The sequence below is a fragment of the Dromaius novaehollandiae genome, chromosome 8 (assembly GCF_036370855.1).
Source record: "Dromaius novaehollandiae isolate bDroNov1 chromosome 8, bDroNov1.hap1, whole genome shotgun sequence".
Classification (NCBI taxonomy): domain Eukaryota; kingdom Metazoa; phylum Chordata; class Aves; order Casuariiformes; family Dromaiidae; genus Dromaius; species Dromaius novaehollandiae.
The window spans coordinates 40356488-40373527 of record NC_088105.1 but is presented as its reverse complement, the minus strand read 5'-3'; the positions used below and the strand labels follow the sequence as shown (position 1 = coordinate 40373527).

The following is a 17040-nucleotide window of genomic DNA, read 5'->3' as shown; positions in this document are numbered from 1 at the left end:
GTGGGAGGAGGAGCAGCCTGTGCTCCCTTGATTTTTTATCAATGCCCACTTTTCTTTCCCCTTGCTTCTTAAGCACCCCTTTAGAGTCTCGTTGATTTTACAACCCTTTACAAACCTGGAATCAGACAATACCTTAAATAGACAAACTACCATGCTTACCATTTAAAAAAGATGGTACTGGTATTTTCCCAGTTTGCTTCAGGTGACAGGGGTAAGCTCTACCTTTGGGTGGAAATAGCTTTGCAAACCAGCCCCAAAATACTGAGGTTTTTTCTTGCAATTGACACAAGGCAGAAAAAATTTCCGGAACTGTGTGTTTTTTAATTAAATTTGATGCACAGATAAAACTTAGAAAAAATTTAGGTTCTTGGATGCTGCCCTGCTGCTTGAAGGCACTGAAGTCCCTGGCTTCGTTCCTTTTGAGCAAGGTTCTCTGGAAAGAAATATGACCCTTGCAGTGATATTCACCCCTTTGAGTAGTTTCCCCTTTCCTCTGCAGTCCACACAAGACTCTGCACTTTTCACAGAGGGAATGGAGAATAAAAAAATAAAGAACAAAACCTGAAAATCTGGAAGGAGGAGAAACGATAGCGACTAGGGAAGAACTGGAATAGGCAGTATAGAGATAAAAATGGGAAGAATGAATGACTTCAAAAGCCAGGAAGGAGATGGAACAAAGAGGAAAATTCTCCTGTGAAACCAAACAGACTGTTGATGCTCTGAAAATATAAATAAACAATAAGATAATCAAGGCTTTCCCCCTGTTTTTTTGTTTGTATCTCGACTAGTGTATGCAAAGATTAAAAAGAAATCAGTAGATTTGCATAGAATATGCAGGATGCACTCCTAGATGTTGCTCTAACTGTCTTGGAGACTAGATCTGAATCTCAGTTATATTAATGGAAGGATTCCCGCTGATTGCAAATAGCTTTTTATCAGGCTGACTTTATATTTTGTGTTTCATAAAACTGTACAAAGGAATTCCTGACACTTCTTTTTTTTTCTTATTTTCAGCCAGAGTCAAGTTGCTCTTGGAAAGCGTGAAGACAATCCGTTTCAGTTGCTTAGAGGTTCAGACAGTCACATAAATGCAGGTGTGTTGGATTTGGTTTTTTTTTCCTTTTTTGGTGGAAGTTTTAAGTAAGTAAACTATAGAATAAGTGTTTTGGGCTTTTGTTATTAATTGAGATAAAGTTTAGTAAAACACACAACACAGACCCCATAATACTTGGCATCTGTGTTCATCTAACTCCATTATTGCTCTTTCTGTTTAAGCACTGGGTATAAAGCAACATGCCTTTCCTCTTGAGTCAGAGCCACATCATGTGCCTTCTTGGCCATCTTAAAGACATTGCATTAAACTTCCTTGATGCTACTCTTTCCTTATGGAGAGAAAGAATAATAAAAAGTAACTCTCAAATAAAGCCCATTTCACTATGGCAAATTAAGTATAAGGAGTTTAACAAACAAATGGTGAGAGGGGAGAAAACTATCAGAAATATTTAGCTGTCAATATAGATTGTAATAATAAAAGCTGCCTAACCTGTTTTTTTAAGCAAGTATAAATTATACTGTTAAATTGTACTGTTTGTACTGTATGTTTGTACTAAAAGCCTGTATTGCTTTTTCAGCTAGTTAGGTGCTTAAGGGTGTGAAAGTTATTCCTGTTTTACAGTAAAGAAGAGAAACCTCCCAGAACAGTTATAGAACCACCAGAACTTCAGTGGAGGGGGATTACTGGAAACAGGGATAGCAAAACCAGTATAAGCATTGACCTGTTTTTTCTTTCATTTTTCCCCTCATTTATGAAAAATACCAATTTTGGATAATCAGTTTACCAATGTGAAAAGGTTGAGAAATGCTGTGCCATGCCCATCATGATATTCAATAACCTCCTTAAGCAGCAGATTTGTGTACTGACAGAAAAGTTTTCACTAGGTATAATGAACCAAAACTTTTAGGCAAACTTAGCTCTCAATTTGGTGGCTTCAAGCCATCTTTAATTTTATCTATGAATTGAATTTAATTAAAACTGAAAATCAACCTAATTAAAACTTTCAGACCTAAATAATCTCTTTTCAGCTATTTTTTCATCTTTTTTTGTGTGGAAACTTGTGCTTTGGAGTGCTCACTTCTGAACTAACAATTAGAAATATGGAGCTCTACAATAACATTTTTCTGAGTCACTTCTCACATTAGAACTGCACTTTAAATGTGTAAGAACCCAGACTACTATGCTCAGAGTGTTTTCCCCATCCCTTTCCACCCTTTCCATCCCTTTTCAGCTATAATGTGCAAAGCATCTCAGGGAGTTGGATAGCATTTTGACATCAAACTCTTCTTTATCATGTTTTCTTTAAATATTTTTCCTCCACTTCTAGTATCTAAACGTAAAAGAAGATTGTAAAGCCATGGCCTTCTGTGCAAAAATGAGGAGCACAAAGAAGAGCGAAGTAAACCTGGAAGCTCAGCATCAGGGTTTAGAAATACTTTTCTACCTGCAAGATAAACATCCCATTTGGTACACCAGTGGCGAGTTTACCTCAGAGGAGCTGTGCATTGAAGCTGCTCAGAAGTGCTGTGAGTATATGGATATTGTATATGTCCTCAGTGACAAAGCCCGACAGCATCAAAAACGATACATCTCTCTCTGCATATAAGTCAGCGCTTGTGGGAGAAGTACACATGAGATATACAGTCTGGATGGAAACCCTTGCAAGGGTCTGCTTGGGCAGTACTTAAATTGTTTGGAGTGGGAAAAAATGGTGGAGACTTTCTTGTAAGTGATGATCTCGTGCCCTGCTTTCTGGCAGGTACAGGTACTGAGTTTTTTATTTTAGTAGGGTAGGATTAGGCTCCTTTTAGGAGAAGAGGAGACATAATATACAAGTAAGTTGAACAAAGCTGTTTTTACCTCATATACTGGTTAGTAAGCCTGTCAAGATCTGTGCTGTTATAAAATCCCCACTTTTTGGAGAGGGCTAATGGGAACAAAATATAACCGTTTTCTACTTTCCAAGTTTTAATTTTCTCTTCTGTTACCTGATGCTTCTTTGCAGAGAATTACGATGTCTACAGTATTAATAATTCACCAGTTAATATTACTTGAACTGTGCACAATTGCAGTAATACAGAAATGTAGACTGAAGATGTCTAGCTCTGTGACTGTGGTCCTTGACTCAGCAAAATGTTTGAATATGTGGATAATTCTACTGGAATCAATAGATTTAATCGAAGTTTAACCCTTGTGAATCAGAGCTGTGGTATACTTTTATACGTCTAAGGTTCCTCTTTTTTTTTCCTCTTCTTCCTATCCTAATTTTGTATTCCTCAGATTTTTTGGAACATTGGATATCGTTCAGCTGATACGGGATTGGTAAATCTGTCTGTATATACTGGCAGACCTCCTGTTTTTGGGCATAAGTTTCCCTGCAGCTTTCACATGTTTTCTTTTCCCTGCAGCTTTCACATGTTTTCTTTTCCCTTGTCATCTTAGTTCTTGAGTCATTAAGTATCTTCCAATTAATTTGCCTAATTACTTCTCTTCCATTCTAAGAGCCAGAATGATGGGAATCTGAAGGACAAACCCCATCAAATAAGTACTCAATTTGTTTTTGAATAAGTGTTACTTAAAGTACTTGAATTACTTAAAACCCTTAGAGTTATTTGAAGTACTTGAATTTAAAGTTACTGGAAGTACTTAAAATCCACCTATAAGGGAACATTCCTTAGGGGAATGTCTTTCTGCCTTCTCTTATTCTTAGCCAAGTCCACAGTTTAGCTAAGGGAAGTACAAAAGTCTTACCATTTCAGCAAGCCTATGATGCTGGTCTGTGTTGTGAATTACGGCTTGAATTGCTGATAGTTAAACCAGCTACATGCTGCCAGTTTACTTGTAGAAAGTAGCAGCTACCCAACCCCATGTTCTGTGAGGCAATTAGCTTATTCAGCTCGTATTTCCTTGGCTTCTCTTCTTCCCTTCTCCTCTCTCTCCCCAACTCAAAATAGAATTGATTTCAGTCAATTCTGTAGGAACTGAACAATGAGCTCAGCAGCTGGCCCTAGTTCAGGAAGGTACTTAGGCACAGACTTTAGTGCTCTCTGGAGTGGAGATGCATGCGTGGCTGGGGCCTCGGATACCCCTGCTGCTAAAAGGTACTGACTCCTATTGAAGAGGAAACTGAAGCAAAGAATTCAGACAACATTAGTCCTGTAAACGTACCAGAGCTTATTTTTTGCTGGGATGATGTAAAGGCAAAGGTTAATGCAGATCAGCCTAAACACAGGTCAAAGTCTGGCTTTTGTTTAAAAACTCTCTGTTGAATTAGTAGAGACTGGAAAAATGACATGTTATACTTTTCTAGCCTGTTTGCTAATAGGGAGGAGATTTTCATCATTTCACTAAAACCTTCCCTTTCAACTATGTGAGTAAAATTTATTGATTAAGTAAAACTGAGAACAAAATTGTGGTGCTTCTGGGTGGTTTTGTTAAAACACACTTTTCTTGTGGTCTGGAAAAGGTAAGGGTTTTTAAGCTTGGTCCTTTGGCAACATCAAAATTTCAAAATAAGTTTAACGTCAGAAGTACCTGAGATGTCAGACAGTGTATACAAGATAAAATCAATGGAGTCAACCAACACACACCCTTTAACCCTATCGTTTTAGTGTTTTTTTTAAACTAATCATACTATCAGTTTCTTTTTATGGTAGATATTGCAAGATCAGATGTTTGCTTTATGCGTTTGTATTTTTAGGGTGTGTGTATGTATTGTAGCCTTCTGAACTAATGCATCTGTTTCTCTAACAGGTATATCTCCACTGTGCCATAATCTCTTTGCACTGTTTGATGAGAACAAAAGACTCTGGTATGCACCGAACCAGGTCTTTAAGATAGATGAAAAAACATCACATCGGCTCCATTACAGAATGAGGTAGGTATAAAACATCTGAAAAATGAATTTTTGGGGAACCACAGTATTAATATTTTCCTTTCAAAGATATGTAGGTGCTCTAACTCCTACTACTGATCTCTCTTAAGAAGCAAGAAAGGAAAATCAAAAGAAGTGGCTTGCTCTTCGCACCATAGATGACAGATTAACAGGAAAAGCTTGAAATGTCTCCAGAAGTTTTTTGTCTTTGCTATATAACCTTGAAAAAATCCCCAGAAGTTGAGAACTGCAAGAACCTAAATCCATAAAGCTGTAGGTGACTGAACTAGCTAAAAGCTAAATTGAAAAGTGGCTCAAAAATGTTGGTTTATTATATGGGTATTTTGCATGTTTCAATTTCCGTTTGAAGTGTTCAAAGTGAACTGTACTCCTGCTGAAGTCGGTGGGAATTTTACTACTAACTTGAAAGGAAGAAGATGCATGCTTGTGCTTTTAAAAATTCTCCTCTAGGACTGTAGGGGAATCTGTGTGGCCTAATTGTGGGTGTACTAGACTGGAGAATTCATCAGAAAATTGAAAACACTGTTCCCAGGGTCTGAATTCTCTGTATACCATCAGACTGAACTTCAGGTGGCATTCTTTATATAGTACGTAACCTGTTGAAATTTCCGGGTCTGAATGGATACACCAACCTTATCCACTGGAAAGTGAAAGCAGCAATACCGAAAACTGTTGAGCAATCCCACATTCTCTAGCTTAAAGGAAAGATGTCCTTATTTTAGTATTTGAAAGAAATCTCATTCTATACATGGTGCTGCTTGCTTTTGCTTTTTATTCTTATCTTTTTTTTTTTGTATCAGTATGAGTATTAAGCATATGATGGGGATAGAAATATATGGAATAAACTTTGCTTCCAGGCATAAATAATCTTGAAACTTTGCTCATTTTCCTAGAGCAAGTTCATCTCATCCTTGTCAATTCTTCTAGGTATATCTGTAAGAAAGTAAGCTTCTACATAATATCCCCTCTTTGCCTTAAAATGTAGTACTTACATGGTCAGTTTGGGATGTAGAGACAAAAGTTTATAAAATCAGTTGGTAATACAGCTTTATGCTTTTTAATATCCTTTTTCCTGATAATCTATATTTAGACAACATGACTGTCATTCGTACATGATAGAACTGGCATGTATAAACCTCAGGTTGTACACCCAAACTGTTTTCTAAGCTGCCTAGAGAATAACAAACACTTTGCTTATGCAGATACAAAGAGAGACACGTGAAAATGTGATCCTGGAACTTTAAGGAATATCAGTTCTGATAACATTTGTGCTATACAGGAATTGTTATTTTTATTGGATGAACTGTTACTAGAAAAACTTACTGACAATTAACAGATAGATCTTTGCTTTTCAAAAACATTACTATATGTACTATACTATATAGTAGCTATATTTAGTAGGGGAAAAGGGTATTATAGTCTTTTTCTTTAACATGGGCTCTGTATTAGCAGTATTAATGACTTAACCTCAGCTAATCTGAGATTATAACAGCTGTGATTAAATTTGTTAGATAAACACCATACAATAACAGAACTGAGCGACTACCTGAAAGAAGCTGGGAGGACTCTAGTGGCCTCTTGCAGGCCGTTAGTTGCCCTTTCTTGCTTTAAAAGATCAGTCAGATCAATGGTATATTGGATAAACTTTTTTTTTTTTTCTCTTCCTATAATGTGAATCTGGGGCGTTTTCCCCTGATACTGAAATTCTTTGATGTGGTCTGCTTTTCTCTTTAAAAGAAGAAGAAAGTATTTTCAAAATGTAGTTGTGGGAATTTGATCCTCTGATTCGAAGCATGATGCTGTTTTTTAACTCAATTCTTAGAAAATATTTTCTGCTGTATTTTGTGTTTGTATGTTTCTGCTTTGGGTGAAGGTGAGAATTCCTTCCAGGTACATGTTTCGTTTCTGCTGCTTTAGGTAATTGATGAGAATGCCCTCCAGGTACACTTTTGTTTCAACTAGATATTACATGCATGTCTGATAAAACCAGTTTCTTTAAAATTGCTTGGACAGCTTCCTGTTATAAATTTTGGCTGTTTACAACTCTGTCAAATTTTAAGTATTTAGGCAGAATTTTTCTATGTTGAAATCTATTTTCTGGATTTTTTTCTATTCTACCATTTCATAAAAGAAAGCTAGGGAAAATGCCCTGCTTTGCTCTGATAGTTTATTTTTTTAAGCTTTGGAGCTGGGATTTGAAGTTTGGCAGAGGTGTTTCTGTTGTCAGATGTACTTCATGCATGAAAATTTGCAAAATTTGGGCCAATTATATGTGTTAAAAATAATTTCAAATACATTTAAGAAGAGATTATATAAACTTAGATGATGTAACATAAAGATTCCTGTCTTGCTATGAATACTGCAGTGTATTAGTGAAGCGGGATTTTCCTTGCTTTCATTTCTGATTCATTGTGAGTCTTGGCTTGGGCACCTGAACTGCAACAGGGCTGAGCACTGAAAAATTATGAGCAACGCAGGATTCAGAATAACTGTTCTCTAAATGAATGCTGTTTATTCTGAGCTCTGTAAGGGCAGGATTCCTGTTGAAAAAGGAAAATGGTGCAGTCTTATTTAATATTGCACTGTATTAGACAGTATATAATCATGCAGAGACTAAATCAGTTTTGTGTGAACAATCTTATTTCTGACATTTCATTACTTTTACGGGCTTGACTTAGTAATGTCCTAGCAAAATTATATGTATAAAATGAAGGTTCATGACTAAATAGTTTCAGATACTTTTAGTTACTCAGATTTTTCTTCCACTGATGAAAGCTTCTAAGTTTGCTTTCGGGTTGTGTGAGCTTCCCATTCATCTCTTCTGCCCATCAGATCTGTGCCAGTTGGTATAGTTTTGGCCTGCAATATATACACAGAATTATATTTTAAAAGATCTTGCTTTTTACTGGAAACTTTGTAACTAGCTCTGTATTTCCTTCACTTACCCGAACCAAAAAAAAAAAAAAAAAAGGTCTACAACATAAGAAACCACAGTATTTTGTAATATCCTGACTAATTAGCACACAAGCTGATGGAGGAGGAGTTTAACTGTTCTGTAGCTGGGTTAGGTTTAAGCCAGAGGTTGTCAACATTTGTTTGCACGGCAAAGGGAGCCAAGGCACTGCAAAGTCGGGGAAGAAGGGCATCGCCGGCAGCACCGGCAGCGCAGGGCGTCAGCTCCCCTGCAGCCAGCAGCCTCTGAAGGAGAGGGAGCTCACGCTCTTGCAACTGCGCGCCGAGTCTGGCTTCTTGCTCCTCCACAAGCTTTCTGACTTCAAAATCTGTGCTGTTGGTGAAAATGGAATAGCAGTCCTTTCTTTCCAGTCTCCTGGAGGCAGAGACCATCCCTCACTTTGTTTATACGCTTCCTCAAACATGGCGCTCTAATTTCTATTGTAACTTCAAAGTGGTGTCTTAATCAGCACAGTTTAATAGGTAAAGGAACAAATTATCATCTCAAGTACAAACAATACACAATAACTTGTCCATAATTATTTTCAGGAAATACCAAAGGAATTGTAGTTATTAATTATAATTCGTCTTATAAGGGAGCATAAGGAAACAAAGTAATTTCCTGGAGACAGAAGGATTTGTTTTCCCTTGATTTTATGCTTAAACTAAAGAAATTCTACAGCATCTTAGAGTACTTGTTAGCAGTTTTTGCCAGAGTTGTGTGTGGGTGTTTCTGCTTGTGCCATATCCACAGGCTTTTTTGGGAATTTATCAAAAAGAAAGGAAAGACAGAAATAATACAGAAAGTCTTGTCAGTTTAAGAGTAGTTTGATACATTATTCTTCATTTGAATGGCCAACTTACTGTGCAGATAACACATGTAATGAAAGCACACAGTACTCAACTGATAAAAAGTAGTTATTCTTGGCTCTTAGGGTCTTGACTCTGCATTGAGGCTGATACATACTGACCTCCGTCACTGCAGACCTGGGGATTAATCCACAAAATCCCATTCCGATCGGAGGCAAATCACAAAGTTGTAATTACATATTTTAAAATACACACTCACATGGACATTTTCCTCCAAAATAGTGTTCATAAGCATTTGCCAATGGACTTATTGCTGTCTGCTGTCTTCTAAGATGTCTCTCACAATTTTTATTGCATTATATGTGAAATGAAACTGCTTGGGCAACATTTTAGTTTGTTATTTAAAGAAACTGCTTGGGCAACATTCTGATTTGTTATTTAAACAGAAGGACCTCTTATTTACAATGCTGCAAGTGTCTTCATAGTTTATAAAGTAGTTTAGATGTTCAACATTTTCTTTGAATACTGAAAATGTCTATTTTCCATTTCAGGAGTTGGATATACCTATCACATGCTTCAGCATTTTCTACATAAAAGCTTAGGTTTTATCTACTTTTTTTTTTTTTTACACTTCCTTTTATGTGCAGTATCTCTAGAGTTCAAATTTATTTGTCCTTTTCCCGTGTTAAGCTATTTATTCTCATTTTGATCACAGAGATTCTTTCTGGTTTTTACTTATCGCACATTTAGATAGACATTAAAACCTTAGCTGTCAAGGCTTCCTATGTTACTGTGAAACAAATTGTATGACACTCACTGTGGTCATTGTCCATCAATATGTCCAATTTCTCACCTCCCTTTGTATTAATAAGTACTTCTGCATTGCTTGCTAGTGCTGCTGTTTGCATATCCTTATAGAAATCCTTCCTATTTAGTAGGTATATTTGCTCTGCTCTGACCTCTTAATTGAGCATGTCATGGTCACATGCAAAGTGTGTACTCTTGCAAAAGAAGTATTGATCCAAAGCAGATTTAATTAAACTTTACTTAATTTAAAATGTTACTGGAACCCAGATAATCACAAATTAATGGAATCACTTAGGCAAAGATTTTTCAAATGGTGCTAACAGAAGACTGGACTCAGAAAATCCATTTGTTTTCAGCAGATGCCAACTCTTTTAGTAGGCTTTTACTTAAAGGCCTGGTGTACAGATACGAGTAGAAGTCTTGTTTGTAATATACACAGAAATCTTTTAAAACTAGATGATTTGAATTAGTGTCTTTTATACCAGCTCCACCTGGTACTCTGTCTTAAACCGAAGGGCAGCAGAAGTTCCAAGGTGGCGAGGGAGGTGTCGCGCTGCTTCTGGCCCCAGCCCGCAGGGACAGTCCTCGGGGCAATTCTGCACTGTGTATTGCTGGCTATAGAGGAGGAGGATTGAAGCTGGCCCTTTCGATAAGCCGTTTCATCCTGGACTGGAAATGTCAGCCACGGTTGAGGCATTACACTGCTCAAGCAGTGTGAGATAATTAAAGCGTAATTGCCAACTGATTGGCACATTCTTCTTCGGTGGACTGCACAGGGATGAGACAGGTAGTAAAATCATGACATTGTGAGTTAAGAGTGTGAGAGGTGGTACCGTGCAGTGGAAATGCTGAAGACTTGATTAATACACCGCTTTTCACCAGTTCCTCAAACTAGGAGTGCACTTTTGGCAATGGACCGGTGTGAGCTGCGATCTCACGGTAGAAGACTGAAGGATTTGGCTTGTACCTAGACCGTTTTATTCTAAAAGTTTAAAATATATATCTAGAGTAAACTGAGGTTTCCCCAAAAAGTTTTTAAAGTTCACCCTCTTTTTCTTGCAAGATACTACTTTACCAACTGGCATGGGACAAGTGAAAGCGAACCCTCAGTGTGGAGGCATTCCCCAAAGAAGTCCAAAAGCTCTTACGAGAAGAAGTTAGCTCCAGAAGGAACCCCCATACTCGACGCAAACTCATTAGAATACATTTTTGCACAGGTAAGAGTTTGTATGCAAGTCTCTCAGCTATTTTAGTCACACAAAAACTATTTAATACAGAAGAAATTGTGTCTGTTTTAAAGACCTATTTTCAAACGTTAAAGCTCTTCTAGCCTTATCTGTTGATGTTAATAAGCATTTTCTTCATACCTCTGCATGGTAGAGCAAAGAGAATTTGCTACATGAGGAACAATCTGCCCATATACAGAACTTGGAAACTGTCTATTCCACAGTCCAAACAGGGCTGTATTTTATGGCATGCTTTCGGTAATATTATTTACTTTTGGATATAAACGCTATCATCTTTTCTTTCGTGAAACATTTGCACAGAATGACTGTACAACTTCTATAGTTTATGACTTCTACAGCTGAATGATAGCAATATTAAAAGCTATGGTAATATAGTGTCCTTTTATTTTATTGTGTGACGTTAAAACATTACCTGATAATACCACTGTCCCACAGCCTGCTTACGTGCAGTGTCTTTTTCCTTTGCCCTTCCCACTTGTTGGTAGCATATGCAGTGTGCTAAACAGGGCAAACTGGCAGGGTCCCTCTTTCAGGGAGCTTATGCTTTTAACCAAAACAAGTTTGGTTACACACACACATAATTTTGCAAGCGAGAAAATGTCTGGTTTCACCAAGGAAAAGGGAAGTAATCTCTTAGAAAGATTGAAGTTGATGGAGGTTTGTGAAATGAGCAAGGTAAATGCACTGGAGAAAAACATGTTTACTGTTAATTATGAGTTATAGGAACTACAGAATTTTCATCCTGAAATATGATGGTGTCCTTTAGAAATGAGATAGCTTGAGGCTGCAAAAGTGAACACTGCTGTTGTGAAACCACAGTAAAATAAAATAATAAGTTAGCCACAGCTAAGTGTGCATTTTGGTGGTACCACTTGCATTCTAAAGAAATAGGAGGGAAGATCTTTTTCTGCATAATCAACTCACGCCTTATTCATTCAGGATATGAACATATACCTGTGTTCGTGTATGCAACTTTGCAAAATTACTGCTTGAAAACATGCTGCAAAGCTGATTGTGTCCAGTTTTTTTTCTTTTTTAATTTTTTTGAGTGCCAGTAAAAAGAGCAAAAATACCTTTTCAGTTGGTGAATTGAGTAAGAACCCCAATTAATATTGTCAGACAGTATTACATTAAGCAAAAATTTACTGTTAAGTCACACCACTTAAAAAGAAAAGCCAGAAAGAAAAACACTAGTGCTAGTATAAGGCAACAGAAACGTCTCTGCTCTTTGACAACCAAGTGTTTCTCAAGCAGTCCCAGAGCAAGGTGGCTGCCACTGAAAGTTTGCATTCTTAACTTTGCGATGTGGCTTAAAGACTAAGTATATGAAGTTAGTAAAGGGATCAGGTGATGAGGAGCAGATATAAAGCAGAGACACAAAGTGTTTATTCTGTACCCAAAAAATATGATGGTGCTAGAAGAGTATGCTTTCTTTAGCTAATAAAAAATTGGATTTTTGGTAAGCTAACGTAGAGAAGTGAACTGGGAGCTCGGAAAGATCTGAGCAGTACTAGCTGAGAGCCTAGCTTGACAAAAGCTAGGCTCTTTTCACCGAGGGGTTCAACATAGGTTCTTCCTGATAATCGACAAAGCTGTGGGTGGTATAAGGGATGGATGTGCTCGAGACAGTCCATATGGTGATTCCACTTGTGTTCCAGAAACTGTCATTTTAAAAGACTTCTGCGAAGCACAAATGTTGGTGTTCCTTCTCAGATAGGCAGATTTATGGTGTGACTAGTGCTTGCCTACATTATTGTTTTACTGATCTAAGAGAAGACTTATTCTATTGCACAGCTCTTCCCTTCTTCCCCTACACCTTCTTTTCATGACTTTCAGCATTTCCTGCTCAAGGAGAGTTTGGTCTTGTGACCTTTTGGTTGCTAGTAGATAAACCATGACAAATGTCAAGTCTAATACTTTTTTTTTTTTTTTTCCTTCCTATTAAGGGACAGTACGACTTAGTAAAAGGCCTGGCACCAGTTCGTGATCCTAAAAATGATCAAGAAGTTCATGAAATTGAAAACGAATGTCTGGGAATGGCTGTCCTTGCAATCTCTCACTATGCCATCAAGAAAAATATGAAACTTCCAGAGCTTCCCAAAGATATCAGGTAAGTGAGGATAACTTCTTGTTCACTGTTAGGCCTGCTAGAAGCAAACTGGCCGTCCTCTTCTGGAAGGGATATTAAGTGTTTTACCTTCTAGGGTCTGGCTGTACAGGAGTTACAAGCTCCAACATTAGTATTGCTAAGTGGGTCTTCCTCATCCTGTCAGTAGGGCTTTGTAATAGAATATCTGAAGTTTTTTCTTGTCTGGAGATTATATGAAATTTTATGCAGCTAGGGCAACTAGCACACTATGTGTTATGTACTGATTGATTTGCTATACATTCAGGGTGCTGGATCGGTAGGTTCAAAAATTAGAGCATTGTTAAGTGGAAGCCTAATGAGAAAAATGCTGAATCAATTCAGAAGAGCAGCTGATTAGTGACCCATTTTAGTAACATTTTAGCTTCATATATCACATCAAAATAAAATTTTGATGCTCTTTCTAGCAGGTAGTATATTGCAATTAAAGTTTCAGATAGACAGCATGCAATTAAACATGCTGGATTACAATTACAGCTCATGCTGGATTACAATTACAGCTTTGTCATTCTTGCTGGTTCAAATGTTATCTTTTGACCAAGTGAGATGAAAGTTCTTTGAAATCATTCCTGAAGGCTGAGATTGCCTTTGTTAGAATTTCGAGTCTGTGTGCTGGCACTGAATTGTTGCTTTTGCTAGAGGTGCTGTGAAGTATTCTTAAAAAAATTTCCTTTTGAAAATACTAATCTGAGGAAATGTTATTGATTTGACTGGGCTGTATCCATCTGACTACCAAATTTTCAGATAGGGTTTTTATTTGAATTGCCATCGGCTACTAATATTATAGACCACTTCTGTAGCCCTAAATGCACAACAAATCACTGCATCCATTCTCTGTAAATTACTTTTAAAGTAAGGCAGTTGCATTGTAGAGAGTTAAAAGTTTAGGAGATGACAATATTAACGCATAGTGCTGTTCTTCCTTCTAGTTACAAGCATTATATTCCTGAAGCTTTGAACAAGACCATCAGACAGAGGAATTTCTTAACCAGAATTCGGATAAATAATGTTTTCAAGGATTTCCTTAAAGAGTTTAACAATAAAACCATTTGTGACGGTAGCGTATCTCCACATGATCTGAAAGTTAAATACTTGTCCACAATGGAGACGTTGACTAAACATTATGGAGCAGAAATTTTTGAGACTTCATCTTTGCTGATTTCATCCGAGAATGAAATAAATAGGTTTAATTGTGGAGACAATGAGATCCTCCCACAATATGAAGTGATCATAACAGGAAACAATGGAATTCAGTGGCGGCTCAAGCCAAATGTAAGTATCCCTTTGTAAATGGGAATTCAAGGATTACTTTTTGGGACCTGACAGCTCTCATAAAATGTATATAATCTTTAGACACTGCAGATCAGCTTTTCTATAAAAAGATTTCTTTCACAGGATTATAGGATCATTCAGGTTGGAGGGAACCTCAGGAGTCTCTAGTCCAACACCCTACTCACAGCAGGGTCAGCTATGGGGTCAGACCAGGTCGCTCAGGGCTTGATCCAGCTGTGGCTTGAAAACCACCAAGGATGGAAATGGCACAGCCCCTCTGGGCAGCTTGTTCCACTGCTTGATTGTCCTCATGGGGAAAATGCTTTTTCTTCTATCAATTCTGAACCTTCTCTTATTTCAACTTATGCCCATTTTCACTCATCCTCCTGCCACTCATGGCTGGGAAGAACCTGGTTCTGTCTCCTCGATAACCCCCTTGCAGGCACTGGTGGCTGCTATTAGGTCTGTCCTGAAGCCATCTGTTCTCCAGGCTGAACCGTTATCCTTTACGAGTAGAATTGGACAGTTTATTACGGTACTACCCTTTACATCTGGAAAAATTCCAAATCCTGTCATTAAGCGTCGCTTACAAGACAGGAGGACTTCTCTGTGGTATACAACTGCTGCATGGTTTGATAGCTGATAGCTTTGGGGAAAGGATGAGACGATTAGGTGAGTGTGAAGTAGTTCAGAAGGTAATTTCATAAAGCCTTCTATTGTGCCCACAGAGCACTTGTCCCTTGCTTCTGGGAGTGCAAAAAATCACCAGGAAAACAAAAAACTGTACTGTCTTTGCCAAACCAGGTATAGGTCTTGAAAGATCAACTTCTGTGGAGACCCTCAGGGTTTGTCATGATATCAAACATTAACGCTGCTTTTAGGTATGTGGCACCCCCAGATGCCACCTTTGCGCATGCTGACAGACTTTCCATGAATTAAATTGTATTACAGTGACGTTAAAGAAAAGCTTTCTTATGTCAGTGATACTTTATATGTTGCTCTTCATTTCAGTGCTCCTAAGGTCACTTTGCTTAACCTCTTTTGTAGTTTGTATACATAACCATTGAGTATGCTTTAGGTTTGGAGGGATTCTGGCACATACTGTAGATTTTCTCAGCCTAGAATACATGAACAGATTGACCTCTTTTGGCTTCCCTCAGTTCCCCACAGTGATGAGAAACTTACTGATTCCTATCTTTTGTAGCACAGAAAGTGTTGTGCTTCACTCCATTTAGACACAAGTTAATGACCTCTGTCTCTGATGGAGAATTTCTGTTTTAAATGATAATATTAATGGGGGTGGGGAGAACTGATATTTGAGGAAAAAGGCTTGCAAGAAATGCAGCCTGGTTTTTGCCGCCTTGTAAAATCCTGCTTCTCCTGATTTATAGCTCATGTTTATTTAAATGCCTAACCAAACACTTTTGTCTCGATGAGAAGCTTTCTGTGGACAGCAGGAAGCTTCGCTCAGGCCTGAACATTCACATCTCTCAAATAATCTAATGGGTTAGTAGCTACTTGTCTAAAATTTTTGATCTGCAAGCTGCCTAGCTTTGTTGTGGTCTGCATGCAGAACTGCAGCTGCTCTCAGGAGGGGTTGAGGCACGCACTGTGGGGAGAATGCGGCTCTTGCTTCGGGGCTGAGGTCTGAAAGGATACCTCAGACACATACTTGGGAAATTTCAAACTAACCCTTTCGGTCCTTTCCGAATAGGCGATAGGAATAATAATATTCCTATCATAAGGGTAGAGGTAACTTGCCTAGCTAAAGGTTGCACAGTGGTTGCTGGCCAAACCTAAGATAAATCATAAGATTTCTTTGCTCTCAAACCTCTCTTTCAGCCTCAAGACAAGTGTCTTATGGGCAGTTCTTGAGAATGTATATCCTTGCAATACGGACACACTGAAAGTGCAAGCAAATGTTTAATTTGGTGCAGAATTAAATACCTGTGCAAGATTATTCTGTCATGAGATTGTTTTAGAGTAAAAACACTGTGCTAAATAAGTATGTCCTTTATTAGTATACTTTCATCCCAAATATATTTGCAGTCTGCACAGATGGAGAGAGAGAAACATAAGATGAAGAGGAAAAAATCAGATGGCAAAAACAAAAAGGAGGAAGAAAAACACAAAATTCGAGAGTCATGGAACAATTTTTCCTATTTTCCTGAAATCACCCACATTGTCATCAAGGACTCCACAGTTAGCATTAACAAGCAGGATAACAAAAGGATGGTAAGAGCCAAGTGTGGGTAGGTTTCCCTCCTACGGGAAGAAGCTGTAGTAATGACGCAGGGTTGTTGGGCAACAAGTGACAACCTCTTTGAGGAACATTTGCTAATGGGACTCTTTTAAATAACAGATAAATTTGCTGACTTCAGTGTACAAATGCAAAAGTGCTAGTTAGAAGAGAGGCCTGTTGATGAGCACAGTACTTCCTCTACACTTCTTACTGCATACTTCTGGTGTTTATCAACTTATTTTCCCTTCGGAGCCCCAGACTCACAGCAGGCTCCTTGCCAGGCTTCTCAGCCAGCGGCCTTCCTGTGTATGTCTAGCATAGCCAAAAACAGCATCAAGAAAGAGGAACTCAGAAATGACGGCAGAGGGAGAGGACACAAATGTGGAGAGGACCTGGGAGGGAGCGGAAAGTCAGTTTATAGATACCCAGTATTTGTGTCCTAACTGCTTCCTCTTGCTGGGGGCTGTCAGCTGTTAGAAAAAATTCTTTTAGAAAGGAGCCACCAAAGTTCATTTGGCTTCAAATTCAGCACGCTGCCCTGGTCCTAAACTTACGGTGTTTCGCAAAGGCTAGCACGAGAGTTTGCTGGACAGATCTCACATAGGATTACAGCAG

The 17040-nt window shown here is 38.2% G+C and overlaps 1 protein-coding gene across 2 annotated transcripts in view; it reads left to right on the top strand.

Annotated features, from left to right (window-relative positions):
- The window catches only part of JAK1 (Janus kinase 1), a 66362-nt gene that overhangs the window by 31385 nt on the left and 17937 nt on the right, over positions 1-17040 (top strand). For both annotated transcript variants that reach the window (XM_064516316.1, XM_064516315.1), the window contains exons 2-8: positions 1015-1094; positions 2382-2580; positions 4808-4931; positions 10582-10735; positions 12712-12875; positions 13841-14183; positions 16233-16418. In XM_064516316.1, the coding sequence (XP_064372386.1) occupies positions 1089-1094; positions 2382-2580; positions 4808-4931; positions 10582-10735; positions 12712-12875; positions 13841-14183; positions 16233-16418 (1176 nt within the window). In that variant the 5' untranslated portion in view covers positions 1015-1088. The remainder of the gene's footprint in view (positions 1-1014; positions 1095-2381; positions 2581-4807; positions 4932-10581; positions 10736-12711; positions 12876-13840; positions 14184-16232; positions 16419-17040) is intronic.